At 42.8% G+C, this 21,839-nt stretch overlaps 1 protein-coding gene across 1 annotated transcript in view; it reads right to left on the bottom strand.

The window, feature by feature from the left end:
- Positions 1–21,626, bottom strand: part of LOC118617726 (ceruloplasmin-like) — a 41,706-nt gene extending 20,080 nt beyond the window's left edge. Inside the window, exons 1-12 of the mRNA XM_036243703.1 lie at positions 21,472–21,626; positions 20,408–20,652; positions 19,086–19,298; positions 18,419–18,589; positions 17,504–17,746; positions 14,547–14,712; positions 13,405–13,535; positions 12,676–12,816; positions 12,192–12,403; positions 10,490–10,640; positions 9,696–9,908; positions 332–539 (exon numbers count right to left, since the gene is read on the bottom strand). Coding sequence (XP_036099596.1) covers positions 332–539; positions 9,696–9,908; positions 10,490–10,640; positions 12,192–12,403; positions 12,676–12,816; positions 13,405–13,535; positions 14,547–14,712; positions 17,504–17,746; positions 18,419–18,589; positions 19,086–19,298; positions 20,408–20,652; positions 21,472–21,626 — 2,249 coding nt within the window. The remainder of the gene's footprint in view (positions 1–331; positions 540–9,695; positions 9,909–10,489; positions 10,641–12,191; positions 12,404–12,675; positions 12,817–13,404; positions 13,536–14,546; positions 14,713–17,503; positions 17,747–18,418; positions 18,590–19,085; positions 19,299–20,407; positions 20,653–21,471) is intronic.
- Positions 21,627–21,839: the final 213 nt, after the last annotated feature.

Genomic DNA, 21,839 nt, shown 5'->3' on the forward strand with positions numbered 1-21,839 from the left:
GATGGATGGAGACAAAGAAGCATCTGACTGGTTCCGATGTTAAACATAGCTGCAGTTTCGTTCTTCAACTTCCGAGTGGTGCAGTCGGATGCAACACCCGTGGAAAATAGGGTACCAGAAGGGGGAAGAGGGGCAGGAAGAGACAGTGCACCGACGTTGTGTAGATATTTAGAGAGATTTGAAGTCCTCTGTAATGTAAGATACCACACATGCACACTCTGAAGTTATCTGTAAGGAAGTGTATCCTAAATACACACACACACACCCCCGCAGGAAAGGGGGGACACTGCAGAGTGGACCCTCCCTGGCTGGACTGAAGCTATGGCCATACTTCTCCTCTCTCTGTGAACGTTTCAGTTCTTGCTCCCACTTCCTGCTGGGAGAATAATCCCACACCACCTCCTCAGCGGCGATGTACATAATCTTCTCCTGGTACTGCGGGGGGTCGGGGTGCGGCTTCGAACACTGCCTCACGTTGTACCTATGTTTCATGCCTCCTTGATAGTGCTCTGAAGTCAGACAGACCACATCAAAATTCCCTAGAGGTGGGTAAGAAAAGAATTTGCAAAGATTAGCATTCAGATCTCTCTTCTCTCTGTAAAGTCATCTGCAGGGTATAAGAGAGTTTATTCTTTCACTGACTTGATGAATATGTGGTGAGTATCTTCTGTAGGCCAGGCATAGTTCAGGGAACTTCAGAAGCATCAATAAACAAAACAATGAAAAATCCTCATCCTTATAGTTTATATTGTAAGGTCTTGTAGAAACAAACAATAAACATAGTAACTTTTATGTATGTTGGAAGGTAATAAATGCTATGCATTCAAGAAAAAGGTATGTTTGGCCAGTGTGGCTCAGTGGTTGAGCATCGACCCTGCACCAAGAGGTCACCAGTTCGATTCCCGGTCAGGGCACATGCCCAGGTTGTGGGCCTGATCCCCAGTGGGGGGCGTGCAGGAGGCAGCCAGTCGATGTTCTCTCTCATCGATGTTTCCATTTCTCTCTCCCTCTCACTTCCTCTCTCTCTCAAATCAATAAAGGAAAACAACATTTAAAGAAAAGAAAGAAGGAAAAGGTATAACAGTGTAAGGAAGACTGAGGATTCTAGGGGTCGGAGGACCAAGGGGCTCAAAGGAGCAATGGGCAATATTTTAAAGGATGATCAGGGTAGGCCTTGATGAGAGGGTAGCATTTGGGCGAACTCCCCCAAGCTGAGGGCCCACTTGGTGCAGCTGAGGACCACGCAAAAGGCCTGGGTGCTGGATGGAGTGAGCAATGGTGCGAGGACCAGGAGACAGGACCAGTGGGGACTGGAGGGCTGCGTCACATGGGCCCTTGGGGGCCACTGAGACGTCTGTGTCTTTACTTAGTGAAATTGGGAGCCATTGTGGAATTTTGAATGGGTGGGAGACACAGGGCACCCTGGCAGCTGTACGGAGACTAGACTGGGGTGGGCAAAGGGAAAGGGAGGAGACCTGCGAGGGGCTGTTAACACTGTCCCCTGAGAGACGATGGTGGCTTGGATCAGAGAGGGAGCAGGGGGCGGCTTCAGCCGAATACATTAGGAACCCCAAAGAGTAACCATGACCCAAACAAATCACCACAACAAAAAAAATTTCAGCCTGGTCCAGAACTTGAATTCCACCTGAGTTCTGGTTGTCTTTTGTTCCGGTCCATTGTATGCCCCTCACATTCTGACCCTGCTTCATATCACCTTCACAGCAATAACTCTGCCTGTCAGCACTTCACATATTCCTCTTGTTGCTATTACTTTTTGTGGAGGGTAAGATTCAAGAAGATGGACGAGGAAGAAAACCCTCCAGGTTCGGAGGGTTTGGGAAAGAGAACAGGGTTAGAATGAGATGATTCCGTGCAGCAGGCTGCTCGACGCGAGGTTGGTGTCCCAGGTTTACTGGCGCTGATACTGTTCAGGAAAATGAACAAGGAGCAGTAAAATGTTTTTAGGTTCAGGGAAAAGGAGAATGAGGAGTGGGGTGGAAAGATCCCCCCGCCCCCATATTTGCCCTTAATCACAGATTTTCTTTGTTTGAGAAGTAAAACTAAAAGTTTTGGAACGTAGAGGCTGGAAGATGGCAGCGGGCAGGACCGGAGGGAGGGTGAGTGTGAGAGAGAGAGAGCGAGTGTGTGCGAGAGTGAGCGAGTGTGTAAGAGAGTGTGAGTGGGCGTGACGGTGGACGACCAAACCCGAGCAGTGCAGAGCCTGGAGCAGAAGGTCCCTGTGCTGTGGACGGAGCAGCCGGCTATGCGGTGAGCGGCCCTTCAGGGAGCTTCTCCCTGTGCTGCAGGGAGGTCCCAGCATTTAGGAAGATCCCGGGTCTTCCCTGGGAGGAGGCAGTGGGAGCGGCTGGGGCCCAGCAACCTGACCCCACCAGCACCCCTGGCACCAGTGGACACTCTGGGTCAACACAGACCAGTGCACAGTAGTGGAGCTCCTAAGGTGCCGGTTGTGGAAGCCACGGACAGCCTGGAGCCCAGCACCATCCCCCACAGTAGCAGCCCGATCAGAGTCCAGATATACCCCTGGGAACAGAGGCTGGGGAGCAGACATCCATCCCCAGGCAACAGGAGCACAGACCAGCAGCTGAGACCCATCCCTAAAATCTACAGCAAAAGCTGAGCAGGAGCTGAGCCCCATGGGGCAGCAGCACTCCTCAGCCTCCAGCAGCGGGACCTGGGGCTGCACAGAGGCCTGTGCAGTCCAGCAGCTCACAGGAGCAGTGGGAAGCCAGAGCCCCAGAGGGACTGGTGCAATCCAGCTGCCCGCCTGTGGGACCTGCAGGGTGCGGGGGCACCAGAGAGGCCTGTGTGACCCAGCAGACTGTGCCATCCAGTTACCCATGGGGACTGTGCAGTGCTGAAGCACCAGAGAGACCTGTTCGACCCAGCAGCCCATAAGATAGGCATAGAGCCGGGTCCCCAAAGCGACTGTGCAATCCAGTTACCCGCGAGACCTGCAGGGTGCAGGGGCACCAGAGAGGCCTGTGCCATTCAGCTGTGCACAAGATAGGCATAGAGGATGAAAATGGAGGCGGAGTGAATGAAAACTACACAGATGATCTCCCAGGACCAAACGAGAATTACAACTAAAATAAAGACCAATCCTCAGAAAAAAGCAACAGAAAAGCAGCAGGACAGGACCATATAACCAGGGACACAAGTAGGATCTGTAGAGGCGCAATAGGGTGGCGGGCTGGGAGCCCAAGGACAGCAGCAGTCTTAGCTGTGAGCAGCACCCTTGGGGAATAGAGACCAAGCCCGCTCCACAGCACAGAGAGCCAGGACAGAGTGCTAAAATAGCCACAGCCACTCACCTGGGGCTATGGCAGAGGGAGGGCAGACTGGGCTGGAACTCTGTGGGGACACCCGGGATTTGGAGGGCACTCAGAGTTTTTGCTGAGTTGCTACCACAAAGATGGTGGCCAGAGTGCTCATTGCCCTTGCTGTGGGGAAAAGCAGCAGCCCCCACCCCTTCAGAGATTCAGCCTTTCCCAGGTGAGGCAAATAAATGCAAATTGAGGCTCATTAAAAACCAGGATCTATCCCACCCTCTCAAAATGCTCTTATGCAGAACACCAGGGATACATTCTAAGGCACTGAGTAACTGAGACTACTAGCCACCAGGAAAAAGCTAGAGAATAACTGAACATTTCCTGGGCTTGCAAATCTACCCAGGAAAGTAAGACTTGACAGTGGTGTTTAACGTGCGCCCACCCAGGCTCATCCAAACCCAGCAGAGGGAGCCACAAACATCAGAACACCAACACTCACAGGGAAAATTTGGCAGGCTCCAAAACCCACTGAGATAGCCAAAACAGTGAAACAAAGAAACAAATCCCAAATGAAAGAACAAGAAAACTTTATTGAAGATGAGATCAATGAAATGCAGCTAAGCAAATTATCAGAGGTAGAGTTCAGAGCTATGATCTTGAGGAAGCTCTAGGGCATGAGTAAGGACATCAGCACCATGAGTAAAGATATAGAAACATTGAAAACCAACCAAGTGGCAATGAAGAATGACATAGCAGACATTAAGAACACATTGGAAGGACTAATTAGCAGAGTGGAAGAAGCTGAGGACTGGATCAGTGAATTTGAAGAAAAGGTAGAAAAAATTCAACCAATCAGAAAACAAAAAAATAATAATAATAAATAATAAACAGGAAGACAGCTTAAGAAAACTGTGGGACAACTGGAAATGTAATAACATTTGCATTATAGGAGTCTATGAAGAGGAAGAAAATGGGCAAGGGTTAGAGAATACATTTGAAGAAATAGTGACAGAAAACTTTTCTAACTTGGTGAAGGAAGAAGGCATTCAAGTTCAAGAAGCACAGAGAGCCCGAAGTAAGAAGAATCCAAACAGGCCCACACCAAGACACATAGTAATTAAAAAGCCAAAAATTAAAGACAAAAAGAGAATCCTAAAGGCAGCAAGAGATAAGCAACAGGTTACCTACAAAGGAAACCGCATAAGGCTGTCAGCTGACTTCTCAACAGAAACACTACAAGCCAGAAGGGAGTGGCATGAAGTAATCAAGGTCATGAAAAACAAGGATCTGAATCCAAGACTACTCTATCCAGCCAGGCTATCATTCAAAATAGAAGGTCAAATAAAGAGCTTTCCAGACACACAAAAAAAAGGCTAAGGGAATACATTAGCACCAAACCAGCACTGCAAGATATGTTAAAAGGACTGCTGTAATTAATAGAATAAATAGAAAGAAAAATATAACCACACTAAACAAAAATGGCAATAAATAAGTACATATCAATAATCACCTTAAATGTAAATCGATTGAATCCTCCGATAAAGAGACACAGAGTAGCTGACTGGATAAGAAAGCATGACTCACATATATGTTCTTTACAAGAGACCCACCTCACAACAAAAGAATCACATAGGTTGAAAGTGAAGGGATGGAAAAAAATTTTCCAAACAAACAGAAAGCAAAAAAAAGCTGGGGTAGCAATACTCATATCTGATAAAATAGATTTCAAAATGAAGGTCATAACTAGGGACAAAGAAGGCCACTACATAATATTGAAAAGATCTATCCAACAGGAAGATATAACCTTGGTAAACATATATGCACCCAATATAGGAGCACCAACATATATTAAAAATCTTCTGAAGGACTTCAAAGGAGAAATCGACAGCAATACAATCATAGCAGGGGACTTCAACATCCCACTGACATCACTAGATAGATCCTCTAGACAAAAAATTAACAAGTAAACACAGACTCTAAATGAAGCGCTAGATCAAATGGATTTAATAGATATCTACAGAGAACTACACCCCAAAACTGCAGAATTCACATCCATCTCAAGTGCACATGGGACATTCTCAAAGATAGACCACATGTTAGGGCACAAACTAAGTCTCTACAAGTTCAAGAAGACTGAAATCATATCAAGCATCTTCTCAGATCACAATGGAATGAAACTAGAAATCAATTGCAGCAAGAACATGTAAAGATATTTGAAAACATGGAGGCTAAATAGGATGTTATTGAACAATGAATGGGTTACCATGGAGATCAAGGAAGAAATTAAAAACTTCCTGGAAACCAATGAAAATGAACACACAACAACACAAAATCTATGGGATGCAACGAAAGCAGTTCTGAGAGGGAAGTGCATAGCACTACAGGCCTACCTCAAGAAGCAAGAAAAATCTCTAATAGACTATCTAACCTCACAACTTAAAGAACTAGAAAACAAACAAAAAGAAAACCCCAGAGCAAGTAGAAGGAAGGAAATAGTAAAGATCAGAGCAGAAACAAATGACATAGAAACCAAAAACAAAAACAAAAATGATTCAAAATATCAATGAAACAAAGAGCAGGTTTTGCAAAAAATAAACAAGATTGATGAACCCTTAGCTAGATTCACCATGAAACAAAGAGAGAGAACCCAAATACACAAAATCAGAAATGAAAGAGGAAAAGTAACAACTGACACCACAGAAATACAAAAGATCGTTAACAACTACTATGAACAAGTATATGGCAACAAATTTGATAATCTAAGCCAAATGGATAAATTTCTAGAAACACATAGTCTCCCAAAACTGGACTGGGAAGAAATAGAAAATTTGAACAGACCAATAACAACTAAAGAAATTGAAGATGTAATGAAAACTCTCCCAGCAAACAAAAGCCCAGACCCAGACGGCTTCACGGGGGAATTTTACCAAACATTCAAAGAAGAACTAACACCCATTCTCCTCAAACTATTTCAAAAAATTCAAGAAGAAGGAAGATTTCCAAACTTGTTTTACAAGGCCAGAATAATTCTAATTCCAAAACCAGAAAAAGACACTATGAAAAAACAAAACTACAGGCCAATATCCCTGATGAATACAGATGCCAAAATCCTGAACAAAATACTACCAAATCGAATTCAGCAATACATCAAAAAAATTATTCACCATGACCAAGTGGGATTCATCCCAGGGATGCAAGGCTGGTACAATATTTGCAAATCATTAGATATGATACACCACATAAACAAAATGAAAGGTAAAAATAATATAATAAAAATAATATAATCATAGACACTGAAAAAGCATTCAACAAAATCCAGCACCCATTTCTGATAAAAATGCTCAGCAATCTGGAAATAGAGGGATCATATCTTAACATAATAAAGGCCATATATGAAAGACCTACAGCCAACATCATACTCAATGGGCAAAAATTAAAAGCATTTCCCTTAAGAACAAGAACAAGACAGGGATGCTCACTTTTGCCACTCTTATTTAATATAGTACTGGAAGTCTTTGCCACAGCAATCAGACAGGAAGAAAAAATAAAAGGGATCCAAATTGGAAAAGAGGAAGTGAAAGTGTCATTATTCGCAGGTGACATGATACTATACGTAGAAAACTCCAAAGACTCCATCAAAAATTTACTAGACTTAATAAATGAATTTGGCAAAGTAGCAGGATACAAAATTAATGTCAAGAAATCGATGGCATTCTTATACACCAATGATGAAATCACAGAAAGAGAAAATGCAAAAACAATCCCATTTACCATTGGGGCAAAAAAAATTAAGATACTTAGGAGTAAACTTAACCAACGAAATAAAGGACCTATTTGCAGAAAACTACAGGTCACTGAAAAAAGAAATAGAGGAAAATATAAAAGTGGAAGCACATAACTTGTTCATGGATTGGATGAATTAACATCATTAAAATGTCCATATTACCCAAAGCAATCTATAGATTCAATGCAATCCCCATCAAAATACCAATGACGTACTTCACAGAACTAGAACAAATACTTCAAAAGTTCATATGGAACCAAAAAAGACCTCGAATAGCCAGAGCAATCTTGAAAAAGAAGGACAAAGTTGGAGGGATCACATTACCAGATTTCAGGTTATACTACAAAGATACTGTAATCAAAACAGCCTGGATCTGGCACACGAACAGACATATAGACCAGTGGAACAGAACAGAGAATCCTGAAATAGACCCAGGACATTATGCTCAATTAATATTTGACAAAGGAGGCAAGAGCATACAGTGGAGTAAAGACAGCCTCTTTAATAAATGGTGTTGGGAAAATTGGACAGCTACATGCAAAAAATTGAAACTAGACCATCAACTTACACCATACACAAGAATAAACTCAAAATGGATAAAAGACTTAAATGTGACTCATGAATCCATACAAACCCTAGAAGAAAATGTAGGCAACAAAATTTCAGACATCATACACAGCAGAATTTTCACTGATACATCACCTAAGGCAACAGAAACAAAGGAGAAAATAAACACATGGGACTACATCAAACTCAAAAGCTTCTGGACAGCAAAAGAAACAACCACTAAAATGGAAAGGCAACCCATCCTATGGGAGACCATCATTGCCAATGATACATCAGATAAGGGGTTAATTTCCAATATATAGAGAGTGCTCCTACAACTCAACAAAAGGAAGACAAAGAACCCAATTAAAAATTGGGCAGAGGAACTAAATAGACACCCCTCCAAACAGGACATACAAATGACTAAGAGACATATGAAGAAATGCTCAACATCACTAATCATCAGAGAGAAGCAAATTAAAACAACAATGAGGTATCACCTCACACCTGTCAGAATGACTGCCATCAACAAATCATCAAACAACAAGTGTTGGCGAGGGTGTGGAGAAAAGGGGACTCTAGTACACTGCTGGTAAGAATGCAGACTGGTGCAGCCATTATGGAAAACAATTTGGTGTTACCTCAAAAAGTTAAAAATTGAATTGTCATTTGACCCAGTGATCCCACTTCTAGGAATATACCCTAAGAAGCCTGAAACACCAATTGGAAAGAATATATATACCCCTATGTTCGTAGCAGCACTATTTACAATAGCTAATATCTGGAAACAACCCAAATGTCCATCAGTAGACAAATGAATAAAACAGCTTGGTACATATACACAATGGAGTACTATGCAGCTGTAAGAAAGAAAGATCTCTTATCCTTTGAGACGACATGGAGGGACCTGGAAAGTATTATCCTAAGCAAAACAAGCCAAACAGAGAAAGACATGTATCATATGATCTCACTTATTTGTGGAATACAATGAACATAACAGTCTGAAGAATGGGGTAGTCCCAGAGACGTGGAAGTGGGGTACAGACTGACAATCCCCAGAAGAGGGGGTGGTGGGGAAGAGATAAACCACAGAACTTATATGCATGTGTGCATGAACAATGGACAGGACAACAAAGCTAGGGACGGAGCAGGGAGGGAGGGGAGGGGAGGAATCAGTGGGGGGAAAAGGAGAAACATCTGGAACAAAAATAAATTAATTAAAAACATAAAAATACATAAATAAAAATTTGGAATGTAGAAAATGTAGTCAGGTGAATCTGTGGTATCACAAAGAGTTAAGTTCATTGTGTAGACAGATTTGTTTGGTGCCAGTAACTTTTGACCAAGACAGATGATTCTGTTTTTGTTATGTAAAGTTGGATCTGCAGGATAAAAGGAGACACTGACATTGTCTTTAAAATCCAACATAGTCTAGGTAAGTGACTACATCTTTATTACTTGTATCTCATGGGATCTGATCATTGCCTCTTTCTTTTTGTAAATTATTGCAGTACGTACTTTACAAATGAGGGTGTTAGGTTTAGAGTGGAGGCTTGACTCCTCTGATCCCCACAACGATTCTCTGAGGTGGGCTGTCTTTTTAAAAAATATTTGCCAGCCACTGTCAACCTCATTGACGTCAAAACCTCTCCCTTGAGAACAAAGCCAGCAAGGAGAGAGGTAGGGAGCAGGAGGCAGAGGGAAGCGGGTCAGGTAGAAGCAGAAAGAAGGCCTGGGAAGCGGATGGACAGGAAAGTTCGAAGTGCAGCAGATAGTTGAAAGAAAACAAGGTCAAATGCTTCAAAACATCTTCATTGCTTTTGAGGGAGGGGGGTTGGTTTAAAGCCTGAAGCTCAGGGAGGAAACACTGGGAGAGGCTAAGAAGATGTTTGTGTACAGGAACATTATATACCAATGCCTCTATAACTTAAACAGAAAAGGGCAACAATTTTCCAAACACGATTTGTGTAAGTTCTTCCTTTTCTTTGTACAAACAGAATAGTCAATGCATCTAATGACGCTATTTTTCGTACTTTTAACACGTTTCTGGCCGAAGGAGAAGATTCACCACCTACCTGTGGCATCAGGTGTCATTAAAAGTGTCTGGGAAGTGTGGGGGAACAGAGCTACTGTGTCCTGTCTTTCTCCTGTGGAAGTGAAGGTATTTCCTGCAAAATACAGTCCATGTAAGTCAACCTGTAACCCCACACTAAGAACGTGCCATGAAACGTTGTCGCCTAAGCACATCTCCAGTCCTGGCAGATTCCCGTACATGTATCCGTTCATGGCTGCAAGACATTGGAAACAAAGACAAGAGAATTGGATTCACTGACGTCTCGTGAAACTCAACAAAGAACTAACCATAAAGCAGTTCATTCGCGGAAGAATCTCAAGATGATCCCAGTCAATCCTTTCCTTTCGGATTTCAGAAAACTAAGGCCGGAGGAGTTCCTTGTCCAGTGTCATTAAGCTAATGAAGGGAACTGTTGAGACCAGAGTCTCCAGACTAACCCTTTCCCACCACATCTCACGCTCTTCAGAAACCACCAACTCAACAAAACCCACCACCCACTCCACTCGTTGGTCAGTAGAGAAATACGTGACCTTTGTGTCTTACATGTAGTAATAGCTAGAAAATATATTACACCCAAAAGGCATTGGGAAATATTTGGTAAATTGAATTTTACATAACCCTCTTGGTAGACAATATTTTTATTGGGAAATTATATTTAAAGGTAACATGAAATATATTTGCCAACCATCGTGGGGTGAAATGTACATTTCTTTTAAATAGCCTGTTATTCTTTAGCCATAATGAAATTAAACAACTGCTTAATACATTTATTGTGTAAATTAAATGGTTTCTTACAGGACATCAAGTTAGAGTTTCGGAAATCTTGATCCTCTTTGTCCACATTTTTAGGTTCTGTGGTAAATGTTCTAATATTTTCATCCAGGAGATAACTTTTATTTTCATCAAATACTGTGACAAGTAGGTAAAACTCTTTGTCTATTCCCTTCTGTGAATGAGAATAGAAAAAAGAATATACGTGAAATATAGATGGTCCATATTCAGAGTCTAGTCAAATGGTTGTTCTGCATATAATATTTTCTCTACAAGGAGATTTGTATACTCCTAGACATTTTGATCAGTTGACTTCCCCACTTAAGACATTTTAGATAAGGGCATGAATCTCAGTGAATGGATTTATCACAGAACTAAGAAATTGGGAATAATATAGCTGTTTTCATATAAAGCTCTTACTCTGGGGATCACTACATCTGAAATTTCATAAAACTAAACCATATGATCAGGTAATCATAGATAGTGGCTTTTCGTAGGCTGCTTTGTAGAAAATAAGTTAAATAAAATGTTTTGAATTCTAGAAAGTCTGCATTTTTAGAGTTTATGAAGAAATGAAATATGTATAAATATTTCTCTTTTGAGATAAGATATAAACATTGTATGTATGTAAAAATTATGAGACTTCTGTGTGACTTTATATAAATAAATGTGAATGTATAATCACATTTAAATATAAAATATACATTCAATTCTACATATAATTATATCGGGGAATTTATAAGGTCATATTACACATGAATTATTAATGCAGAAAAGAACTTGGATGTTAGTTCGCTTGTGAGTGAAGGAGGAAGGAAAGTCGTTCATCAAGCATTTAATGAGCACCTACTATATGCCACAGAGGGACTGTGGTTGATACAATAAATAAATAAAGACTCTATGGTTTCAAGGAGCTTACAGTCCAGTGGGAGATAAAGGTCAGTAAAAATAAATGCATGGATAAGTGCTTTAATAAACACGCAGACAAGGGACTATGGTCATCTGCAGGAAGTTCCGCTAACTTTGTTAGGGAATGTTGTCGGAGGGCAGCAAGGAACCCTCAGGATGGGTTTTAAAACTGTCTTCCCTTTTAGCAGGCAAAGCAGTGAGGAAAGACTGTTCCAGACAGAGAGAAGAAAGGCAAAGCGAAGAAATGTGAGTTAGCCTTCCTCGCTCAGGGACTAACAAGCCAATTGCGCAGTAAGGCCGGGACGGTGTGTTTGAGACCGTGGGGAGGGATCCGTAGGGTCTGCTGTGTTGACCTCTGAGTCAACAAATGGTGACGTGGTTTCCACTGTGGCGTGTGCTGTCGCTAGATTTGAAAGGAAGGGGTGTGGAGTTCTGCTGAAGGAGGATGGGAGTCGGGACAGGAGTTCGGAGGCTGAAGGGATTCAGAGAGAGACAGTGGTGCCTACAATAAGGCAGTGTATTGTAGATTTGGTGACCGATGCTACAGAATAGAGGAAAAGAGGGTGGCTCAGAAGGGAGAGGGGCAGGAAGGAGCCACCCAGAGGGAGCTGAAGAGTTAAAATACTTCGTTGGAATTAGAGGTGTTTGTGGAACCTGACGGGGGGCTGTTCATTGGGTAGAGGAAGATACAGGCCCAGAGTTGAGGGGAGAATGGACTTGGGAGACATCAGCACGCAGAAGTGATGTTGCCCTTTCTCCGCAGCTCTGTCTCAGGCTAACTCTCACGGAGCAGACCTGGACACAGGCCATGGCTCACCTGTTGGCCGTCCTGTCCGAGACTCCCCTTTCTGCACACCAAGAGGGGCCCCACAAGGCCGCTGAAGGAGTCTTTCGACCCATTCACCGAGGAGTAGTATGACCAGGTCAGGCAGGCGGGATCCGTGGCGGTGGGACCCACATCTCTCGGCACTTGCCACGTATAGACCAATGTCGTGCCAGGATTTACATGCGAGGAGGCTGGAGGGGCGCCTAGAACGGAATAGCCACTCGTAAGGCCGTGTCTATGACCCAAAGTCCTCCAGAGGAGACTGGGGTCTCCGAGAGCGAGAACTGATTGCCCACCTTGCGGCACCTTGGGTGACCGCTGCCAGGGGCCAAGGGAATCACTTTGCCCCAGTAACTACACAGAGCGGCCGGGGAGTGAAAAGCGAGTCGCACACTGACGCCAGGGGGAAGTTTAGTTTCTTGTTGACATTACATTCCTGTGTGGCTTTCTTGGCCCGCCCTCGAGTTCCACTCACCGCCTCCGGGTGTTCTGTAGTACGAGCCCTCGTTGTCTTTGCTGTAACGTAGTCCGTGAGGCTGGATGCTGAGCGGCACGGGACCTTTGTTACAGAAAGTGACCTGGATGGTATCTCCCACTTCTGCCTTGATGACCGGGCCTGGAACCAACAGTCAGTCATTGTTCTTGTTCTCAAACGTGTACTTGCCAGGTTGTGTTACTTGGGTAAGGGGCTAAGAACAAGTTAAAGGATGATGCCACGAACCAGAAACTGCAAAAGTCTATATCAGCGGTTCTCAACCTGTGGGTCGCGAGCCCTTTGGGGGTCGAACGACCCTTTCGCAAGGGTTGCCTAAGACCATCGGAAAACACATATTTCCGATGGTGATTCATAACAGTAGCAAAATTACAGTTATGAAGTAGCAACGAAAATAATCTTATGGTTGGGGGTCACTACAACACGAGGAACTGTATTAAAGGGTCGCAGCATCAGGAAGGTTGGGAACCACTGGTCTAGATGTTTCGAGGTACTACAAAGTCACTGTGGGTGAATATAGTAATCTTACTGGATTTATAGGGACAAAAGAATGTAGCTTAAAGTTGGGGGAATTGAAATATATTGTTTTCATAAGGTTTTAAGCTGATGGCTAAAATCAATAAAACCAAGTTGGCGAATACTGTTTGATTGCACAGAATTCATCTAAAAGTCACATACTTATAACCTCACGGGTCATGAATAGGATTTTACCAAGGATTCCAAGGTGCTTTTCTCTTGCCTTCTGTGTTTGGAAAGAAGCATCTGTGTATTCACGGTAAACTAGTTTCTGGTAAGTTCCTCCAATTCTGGTTGGACCTTGTTCAAAATACGGCTGGGATTCACTGCAGAGAAAGGAGGCACACTAAGAACCTTTAAGGTTACAGCGATCGTGTGAGAGGGAAGCAAGAATCTGCATACCTCTGTCTCAAAGCACGTGTAATTCATTTATGAAAGTAGAAAATGTGGGAAATAAGGCAACAAAGAAAATAAAAATCTTCATAACTCTACCTTCTATATAGAACCATTGCCAATACTTTCCATGGACATTTTTTTCAGTCTTTTATGTATGGGTGACACACAAGTATCTCTGTTTAGCTAGCGGTTTATCTACAAATCTAAAAAAAAATTTTTTTTCTATATTGATTTTAGATAGAGAGGAAGAGAGAGATGGAAACATTGATGAGAGAGAACATCGATTGGCCGTCTCCTGCATGCCCCGCTCTGGGGGTCTGACCCACAACCTGGACATGTGCCCTAATTTGGAATCGAACTGGCGACCTCTTGGTGCATGGGTCGATGCTCAACCACTGAGCCACACCGGCCGGGCTTATTCACTTTTAGATACTGATGCTGCAGTAATGTATTTCAGTCTTAGTTTTTGGTCGTTAACATAGCAATTGGTAATATAGTCTTAGATGCTATTGAGAAAAATATTTACATAACGTACTTTAAGGATGCCCCAGGAAATGACATCATTGCTTTCAGATCTTAGCAGGAAAGCTAGATTCCACACGAGGAACGTTTCTGAATTTTTGTAAAGTTGCTATTGATCACATTACCCACTATGCTGTGAAATGCCTCAGGGGTGTAAGCAACCCATTGACACCCAGCGCCAGGAAACCCATGAGCAGTGTTCTCTTCACAGGGGCTGCCAAGGCCGTTCAGAGGAAAACTTGTGCAATGATCCTTAGGTTCCATTTTTTCCGGTTATTGATATAATAATTTTTCTACCTTTATTTCATCAAGAATCTTTTTATTGTAAGATGCCTAAATCCTGTTCAGGAAAAGCTGGGTTCTGAAAGGTTTCAATAACCTTTACTTAACCATAGACTCTTCAATCAGTGACTCATTACCTCCCATTGGCCGTTAAAGGCTTTTCGGTGAAGAAATCTGTCCCAGACGGAGCATAGTTCCACAGTGTCTTCTCGGCGGCAATATAGTAACGTACGACACGGGTCCCAGGAACCTCTGCAGAAGGATTCCCGCAATCCCTTACGTGGAAAAAGGCATGCATGCTCTCTGCAAAACATAACCCGAAGGAGAGAATGTTACTAAAACATTTCCGTGGCCCATGCATACTTCATGCTTCAGCCCACACGGTTGCAACTTCCCCTTCTGAGAAATGTTAGGTATTCTATTTACGGAATCTGTGAAAAAGCCTAGAAATGTATGGAAGAAGTACAAACCCAGGATGCAGAGATAAATAGCAGAGGACTATATGTTGTCAGAAAATAACCAGCATTGGACCAACTCAGAGACAAAGACGGCAACTGCCTACCGAGAAGAATCTGGAGTCCGTGTGGCCAAAAACATTTTCCTTGTGGGCATACAATTCCTCCCACTAGTCACTAATGAGGGAGTTGGTTTATTAGATGAACTGTTGGCAGCCAGGAGGACCATCCAGGCAGGTGCATTTTCACGAGGGCATCCACCCTGTGTTTGAATTTCAGAGCACCTTTGGTGGAATGTCCATTAGTACAGACTTTTGGAAGGCAATCCGGCAACATTTGTTAACATTAAAAACCCTTTCATTATATAATTTGAGTTCCTGGTAGTTACCCAAGAGCACATGCACCCAAAGACACAAATAAAAAAGGTATTAACTTCAACATTGTTAATAAACAAGAAAAAGTGGACGCAATTAAATGTCTATCAGTGGGCAAATTGTTAGATAAATTAAGATACGTCCCGAATACGGAAAACTACATAACACTTTAAAAGAATAAGTAAAATAGATGGGAAGTGTCATGGAAAAGATTTCAAGACATATTGATGAGTGCAGAAAGCAAGGAGCAGAATGTTATTGGCAGTGTGATCTCATTATGCAAAACAACCACAAAACATAGTTATATATTTTTAGTTCTACGTGTTCATACATATTGTGTGAAAATGCATAGGAAATAGGTGTGCAAGTATTCACACCCAATGATTTACAGTGATTCCTGTCTGAGTGGTAAAATGACAGTCCTTTCTAATATCATTAGATTCAGCCCTTGAATTACAATCGCTGTGTGTGGTTCTCCTTTTCCCATGGTCCTGGGGGGGACACAGCACTCAGGAAATCCTAATAAACACCTGCTGCTTAGTTGTTTAAATAATGAATCAAAGCATGATGCAACCAAAGCATGGGACTTAGAAAAAAACGAAGGTTTTGATCAGAGACATAAACCCCATTTTTGTACAAAGAAAGACAAATTAAATTCTTCAGTTCTAGTAACAATCATATTTTCTGATTGAAAAGGGAAACAAACATTTACATAATTGTAGGTAGAGTTTGGCCATGTTTAAGAATAGAGCAGATCAATAACTTCATAACTGGCCAGCCTCTTACTCACTGGACAGCGTGATTGAGGAGGGAAACGCTCTAGAGTAAGGAGGTTTTCTAATGGATTACAATCACAATTGATCCTTGAATAACTCGGGTTTGAATTGTGTGGGTCAAAATATATACAGATTTTTTTATTTTGTAAACAGACTACATAAACTTATGGTATTAATAAATACAGTACAGGAGTGTAAATTATTTTCTCTTATGATTTTTTTAAAATTTACTTTTCTTTGTTGATTTTAGAGAGAGAGGAAGGGAAAGGAAGAAAGAGATAGAAACTTTGATGAGAAAGAATATCGATTGGCTGTCTCCTGCATGCCCCCCACTGGGGATCAGGCCCACAACCTGGGCATGTGTCCTGACTGGGTATTGAACTGGTGACCTCTTGGTGCAGGGTTAATGCTCAACTACTGAGCCACACCGGTTGGGCTTCTTATGATTGTCTTAGTAACATTTTCTTTTCTTTAGCTTACTTTATTGTAAGAATACAGTAAATAATACATAAAATATACAAAATATTTGCTAACTGACTATGTTATCAGTAAAGCTTCAAGAGTGGGGTCATAGTACTATGCAGCTGTAAGAAAGAAAGATCTCTTATCCTTTGAGACTACATGGAGGGACCTGGAAAGTATTATCCTAAGCGAAACAAGCCAAACAGAGGAAGACAAGTATCATATGATCTCACTTACTTGTGGAATATAATGAACATAACAGTCTGAGGAATGGGGTAGTCCCAGAGACGTGGGAGTGGGGTGCAGACTGACAATCCCCAGAAGAGGGGGTGGTGGGGAGAGATAAACCACAGAACTTACATGCATGTGTGCATGAACAATGGACATGGACAACAAAGCTGGAGACAGGGCGGGAAGGGAGGGGAGGGGGGAATCAGTGGGGAAAAGAGGAGAAACATCTGTAACAAAAATAAATTAATAAAAAAAAGAGTGGGGTCATAGTGGTTGAGTTTTGGGGGAGTCAAAAGTTATATGCAGATTTCTGACTGTGAGGGTAGTTGGTGTCCCTAATCCCAACCTGTTTAAGGGTATTTTTTCCTACATAATTCCTTTCTCTACCTCTTACAGGGTTTTGGACCAGTGTCTTAACCTCTTGGAACTTGTCTTCTCAATTAAAAAAGAAATAAACCTGCTCTGTCCAACATTCAGGGTTTGTTTTTGTTTTGTTTTTTTGTAAGGCTCACAGGCTAATGAACATAAAAGTTTTCTTCTTCTTCTTCTTCTTTTTTTTTTTTTTGTAAATCAACGACAACAAAAACCCATATATACCAAGAAGAGTTTGTTATCATGGAGGTAAAAGGGGCAGAGACCTGGGTTCTAGGCCTGGCCTTGTCCCTGACTTTCTACAAGCCAACCCTATTACTTCCCTAGGGGTCAGTTTCTCCATTTGGAGGATGAGGCATTTGTAGTGGGTTGCAACCTTGGAAGTTCTCTGACCCTGTAGTAGGTAAAAGTAATAAACCCCTACCGTATATTGAACATCCCAGCATCCATTCTCCAGGGCCCTTGGCCACCATGAAGGCATCTTCTAACGAGGCCGGGAAGACAGTAATGGTGTCCTTCCTGTGATTCCGAGAGATCAGAGTTTGTCCGTGGAGATAGATGGGGTGTATGTCATAAAGGTTACCCATGCCAATAAAATGCCACTTGACCCTGTCCTCGGCACACATGGTGAGACGGGGTAGGTTTCCATACATGAATCCGTTAATTGCTGAAAACAAATGTAAATTCGCCTGTAAGCACGATGGACAAGGGCCTCACGGGGTGCATCCCATGCATTTCGTCATTGCATAAACCCAGCAGTGCCAACACTGCACAGCACAGTCTACGACCAGAACTGACGGCGGTTCGGGAAAAGGGAGGTCATAAACATGGGGTACGATTGGCAGTGTCAGTAGCACCACGATTTAGAGGCGAGGGGAGAAGAAGGGCCGAAAGGCAGGGGCCAGGGAAAGGGGGAAGAACAGAATGCAGCTGCGTCCAAGAAAGAGATCAAGGATAAAGGCGACTGAGGTAAAGGGGCATCTCTTCTGAAAAGGTCTATGTAGAAACACGTTTTCATAAAATACCCGCTCAGCGATGTCTTGGCTCTTCCGCAATATTTTATTGCCTTAAAATGACACCTTTTCTATGTGTTTTTTACCGTCAACGTTTGTTCAATACCAGACTTTAGAAAACAAACACATCTACCTAACTCTACTTGCTAGGACACTTCGGAAAGCAGTGAGGTTTACCAGATGGCTTGTAGGTCAAGCAGCACACCCTGAGTGAAAACTGAAACACACATGAAAGCAAACAGACTCAACAAAGAAAAAGCGCTAAATAGAATCACCGAAGGGAGACGCATCTGATATTATAAATGAGAAAGATGCTTAAATCTTACAGCCCAGAATATTGCTTTCCTTGAAGCTCTGGTCACTGGCATTAACTCGGCCAGGTTCCGTGTACATGTTAATATTGTCATCGATATACCAGCTTTTGTTTTCATCAGTATGAGAGAACATCAGAACATAGAACTTGTCGATATTTTTTTCGGTGTCTCCCACCAGTGTGCCTGAAACAACAAAACCAGCAAAACTTACTCCTTGCAGGAATGACCTCTGCTATAAAACAAGTTGAATGGATTCCATTTAAAATATAAAAGTAAAATCTTGCACCTCCGCAGTCAGAACCCTAAGGAACCGGGCATGCAAGGAACAGGCGGACCGCCTCTCAGCACCCCATTTCCCCCCACCCTGCCGACTCAACACTGCAGGAGCAAGGTGGCTGCAGCACTTTGTGTGAGGAGAGCTAGTGAAGTGGACTGGGTTTGACTACCATCTGCTGATCAACCTGCATTATTGGACTTGAACTCGGGCGTACTCACGATCGCCATCTAGTGTGCAGAGTCCAGGATGGCAACTAGATTTTTTTTTTTTTTTCACTAGAGACTCAAGATAAGGCAGGAAAACAGAACTAATCTGATAGCCTAAGTCCAGAAGGACAGCGAGGGAGACCCCACATATTCTGGCTGACGCGATTGCTGCAGCAAAAGTTTAAAAGTCTGTTACCTCTTTTACACGTCAGAATTGGTCCGATCAGTCCTGAGGCCACGTCTCTGGGAGTGTCCACGTGGGAGTGGTACATCCGCGTCACACAGTTGCTGTCACTGGGGCCCGGCCCCTGCCTTCCATGTACAAACCACTTGTAAGTGTAGCGGCTCCCTGGCTCCAGGCGGTCATCTTCCTTCTGCGGGCCCGTGGTATTGTCAGGGTAGAGAGCCCCTAGGGGACACCACCTGCGCTGTGGTCACAGTGTCCACGGGGCAACACTGTGCTGAATGTGCCGCCCGCGCTCTCCACCAGCCACAGATACATATCAGTTTGTATTTTCAGAGTGAAGTGTGCACCTCTCTCCTCCTCTCTCCTGACTCCTGTCTCCCTCGGGCCCCGTTAGTTGGCTTTCTCTAAATGCCCAGCTTGGCCACCTTCCAGACCAAATTGTAATGAGGCAGACCGTATACCAACAGATTATCCACCTTCATGGATGGATTCCACACATATTTAATGTGCACGTACTGTGTCCCTAGATACTGGATACAGAGATCTGAGCTCCCGGCTGGCCCTCCACATTTTCTTCACCACAAATAAGACCGGGACCCATGGCATCAGGAGGCGTCCATGTGGCTGCCACGGAGCCCACTGGGGTCCAAAAGTGGTCCTCTGAAGAGCTTACCCTGAGTTGTCACCTCAGCTCTGAATTTAGGACCTTGCTCTCCTTTCTTCCTTCTCCTAAAATTTCACTTCATATCTCGGCCTCCCGAGGCTAGAACCCCGATAGCTACGCACGAGATGTCTTCAATCAGAGCTCTTTGAAGCAGGCCTCTCTCATCCTTTCTCGTCTTTGGGGACTCTCCATGTTGAACACAAAGCCCTAATTGATTGTCTCCTACAAAAAAGCTTCCTGTCGGTGAGTGAAAAATGTGTTTTCTTCCCCAGGAACTGCACAAGGGTGGTCACTCATTCAAGAGTTAAATGAGGAAGGAAACTTGACTTGGGGTGGTGAACACACAATACAATGCACAGGTGATGTGTCATAGAATTGTACATCTGAACCCTATATAATTTTATTAACCAATGTCACCTCAATACATCTAAAAAAAAATTTAAACGCACATAACAACAAATAAAGAATATGATTTAAGTGAAAAGTTTTAAAAGAACTGTCTTGGATATAAACATGAAAGGCATCAGAAGTAAGAGTCTGCAAATATCCCCAAATACTCCTTGTTCATAATGATACCCAGTTAATGATCCTTGTTTTTCCTGACGTAGTGGACCTATACTCTCTATAAGCAAAAGCTCAGGAATATAAGGACAGAGAATCCACTCACCTTCATTTTCTTTAGAGTACGTGAGCCCGTGAGGATGGAAACTATACATTCTTGAAGCAAAATTTTTTACATGGACATAAATCAAGTCTCCAGTCTCTGCTTTAATTATAGGACCTAAAAATCCCAACCAAGATGGTTTCCTAATGATCTTTTTAAATGTATCATCAGTATACTGGAAATACAAAGCCTTTTTATAAACTCGTCCAATTCTATCTGGGCCACGCTGTAGATATATCCGGGACTCTCTGTAAAAAAAGAAACACACAGAAAAAGAGAAGGTGAACACATGTGGACTAGAAAGAAAAAAAAGTTGAATCAACTCAAACCAGAAACGGCTTTACAGCCTAATTTTGGTAGAGAAAACAGACCCCGGAGAAAATGGGAAGGTAATCAGAAGAGGTGCTGCAGCCAAGGAGGATGTTGGAGTGTCTGGCGAAGAGACCTCGTGCAAAGGAAGCAAGTAGCACGTGGCGCTTGGGTTTAAAAGACTGACCACAGTCTTTGTTCTGAACTACAAAAGGGCTTCTCACCGAATCTGGAGGTTACTTTAGCTCTCAAGCATTCGATGAATTCCTATGACTTGGGATCAGTGATACATTTAAATACATTTGTGGGTTTGTTAGTAGAACTGGGGGCATTTTGGCCAACAAACAATAAATCAGAGCTCCACACATAACCTCTAGACGCGCCCCTTTCTATGATCTGAAGAGAGAAGTCAAGAAGACAGCTGCGATTTTACAATCTCTGGCACACACTCAGCATCAGAAAGTAAGTGTTGCTTTGCATGTCGAGCGTTACTTGAACGAAAGAGCTGACAAACACACAATGAGACATGGTTCCTGAATCATGTAGCATGAGGATAAGAGTGGCGGTGATCCCAGAAAGAAGCCATTTCTGATTTATATGAATATCTGTCTGCCATGCCATTCTTATAGTAAAGACACTAAGGAAGTAGTTCTAATAGCAGATGTGCTCTTAAAGGGCCAATCACGGGAAATCCTTCAGTAACAGCTACCATCTTTTGCTTCTGATAGTAACTTTTTCTGTGCGAAGGCATTACTTACTCATCTTCTGAAATAGGCTTCCCATTCAGCACATTTTTACCAGTAGGAGCATAGTTCCAAGTAGTTTCTTTAATTCCTATATAGTAGTGCCTATCTTTTGTCCAACCTGGAGAACTAAGAAAAACCAGAAAGGTCAGTGGCAAGAGGGCCTTCATTATTAAACCCCGAGCCTGGGGAGACTAACTAAATGATGCTTGCCTTCCTTTTATAATCCAGACTTTCTTCCTTATCGGGATTCATTTACATAAATTAAGTTTGCATAATAACTCATCCTGTGCACGTCGAAGTATCTGTCGGTTCCATTCCAAATGCACTGAGTTTTCATTAGTCAGACCAGGTGAAATACTGCACACCCACAGAGAATACTG

The sequence above is a fragment of the Molossus molossus genome, unplaced genomic scaffold (assembly GCF_014108415.1).
Source record: "Molossus molossus isolate mMolMol1 unplaced genomic scaffold, mMolMol1.p scaffold_m16_p_5, whole genome shotgun sequence".
NCBI classification, from domain to species: domain Eukaryota; kingdom Metazoa; phylum Chordata; class Mammalia; order Chiroptera; family Molossidae; genus Molossus; species Molossus molossus.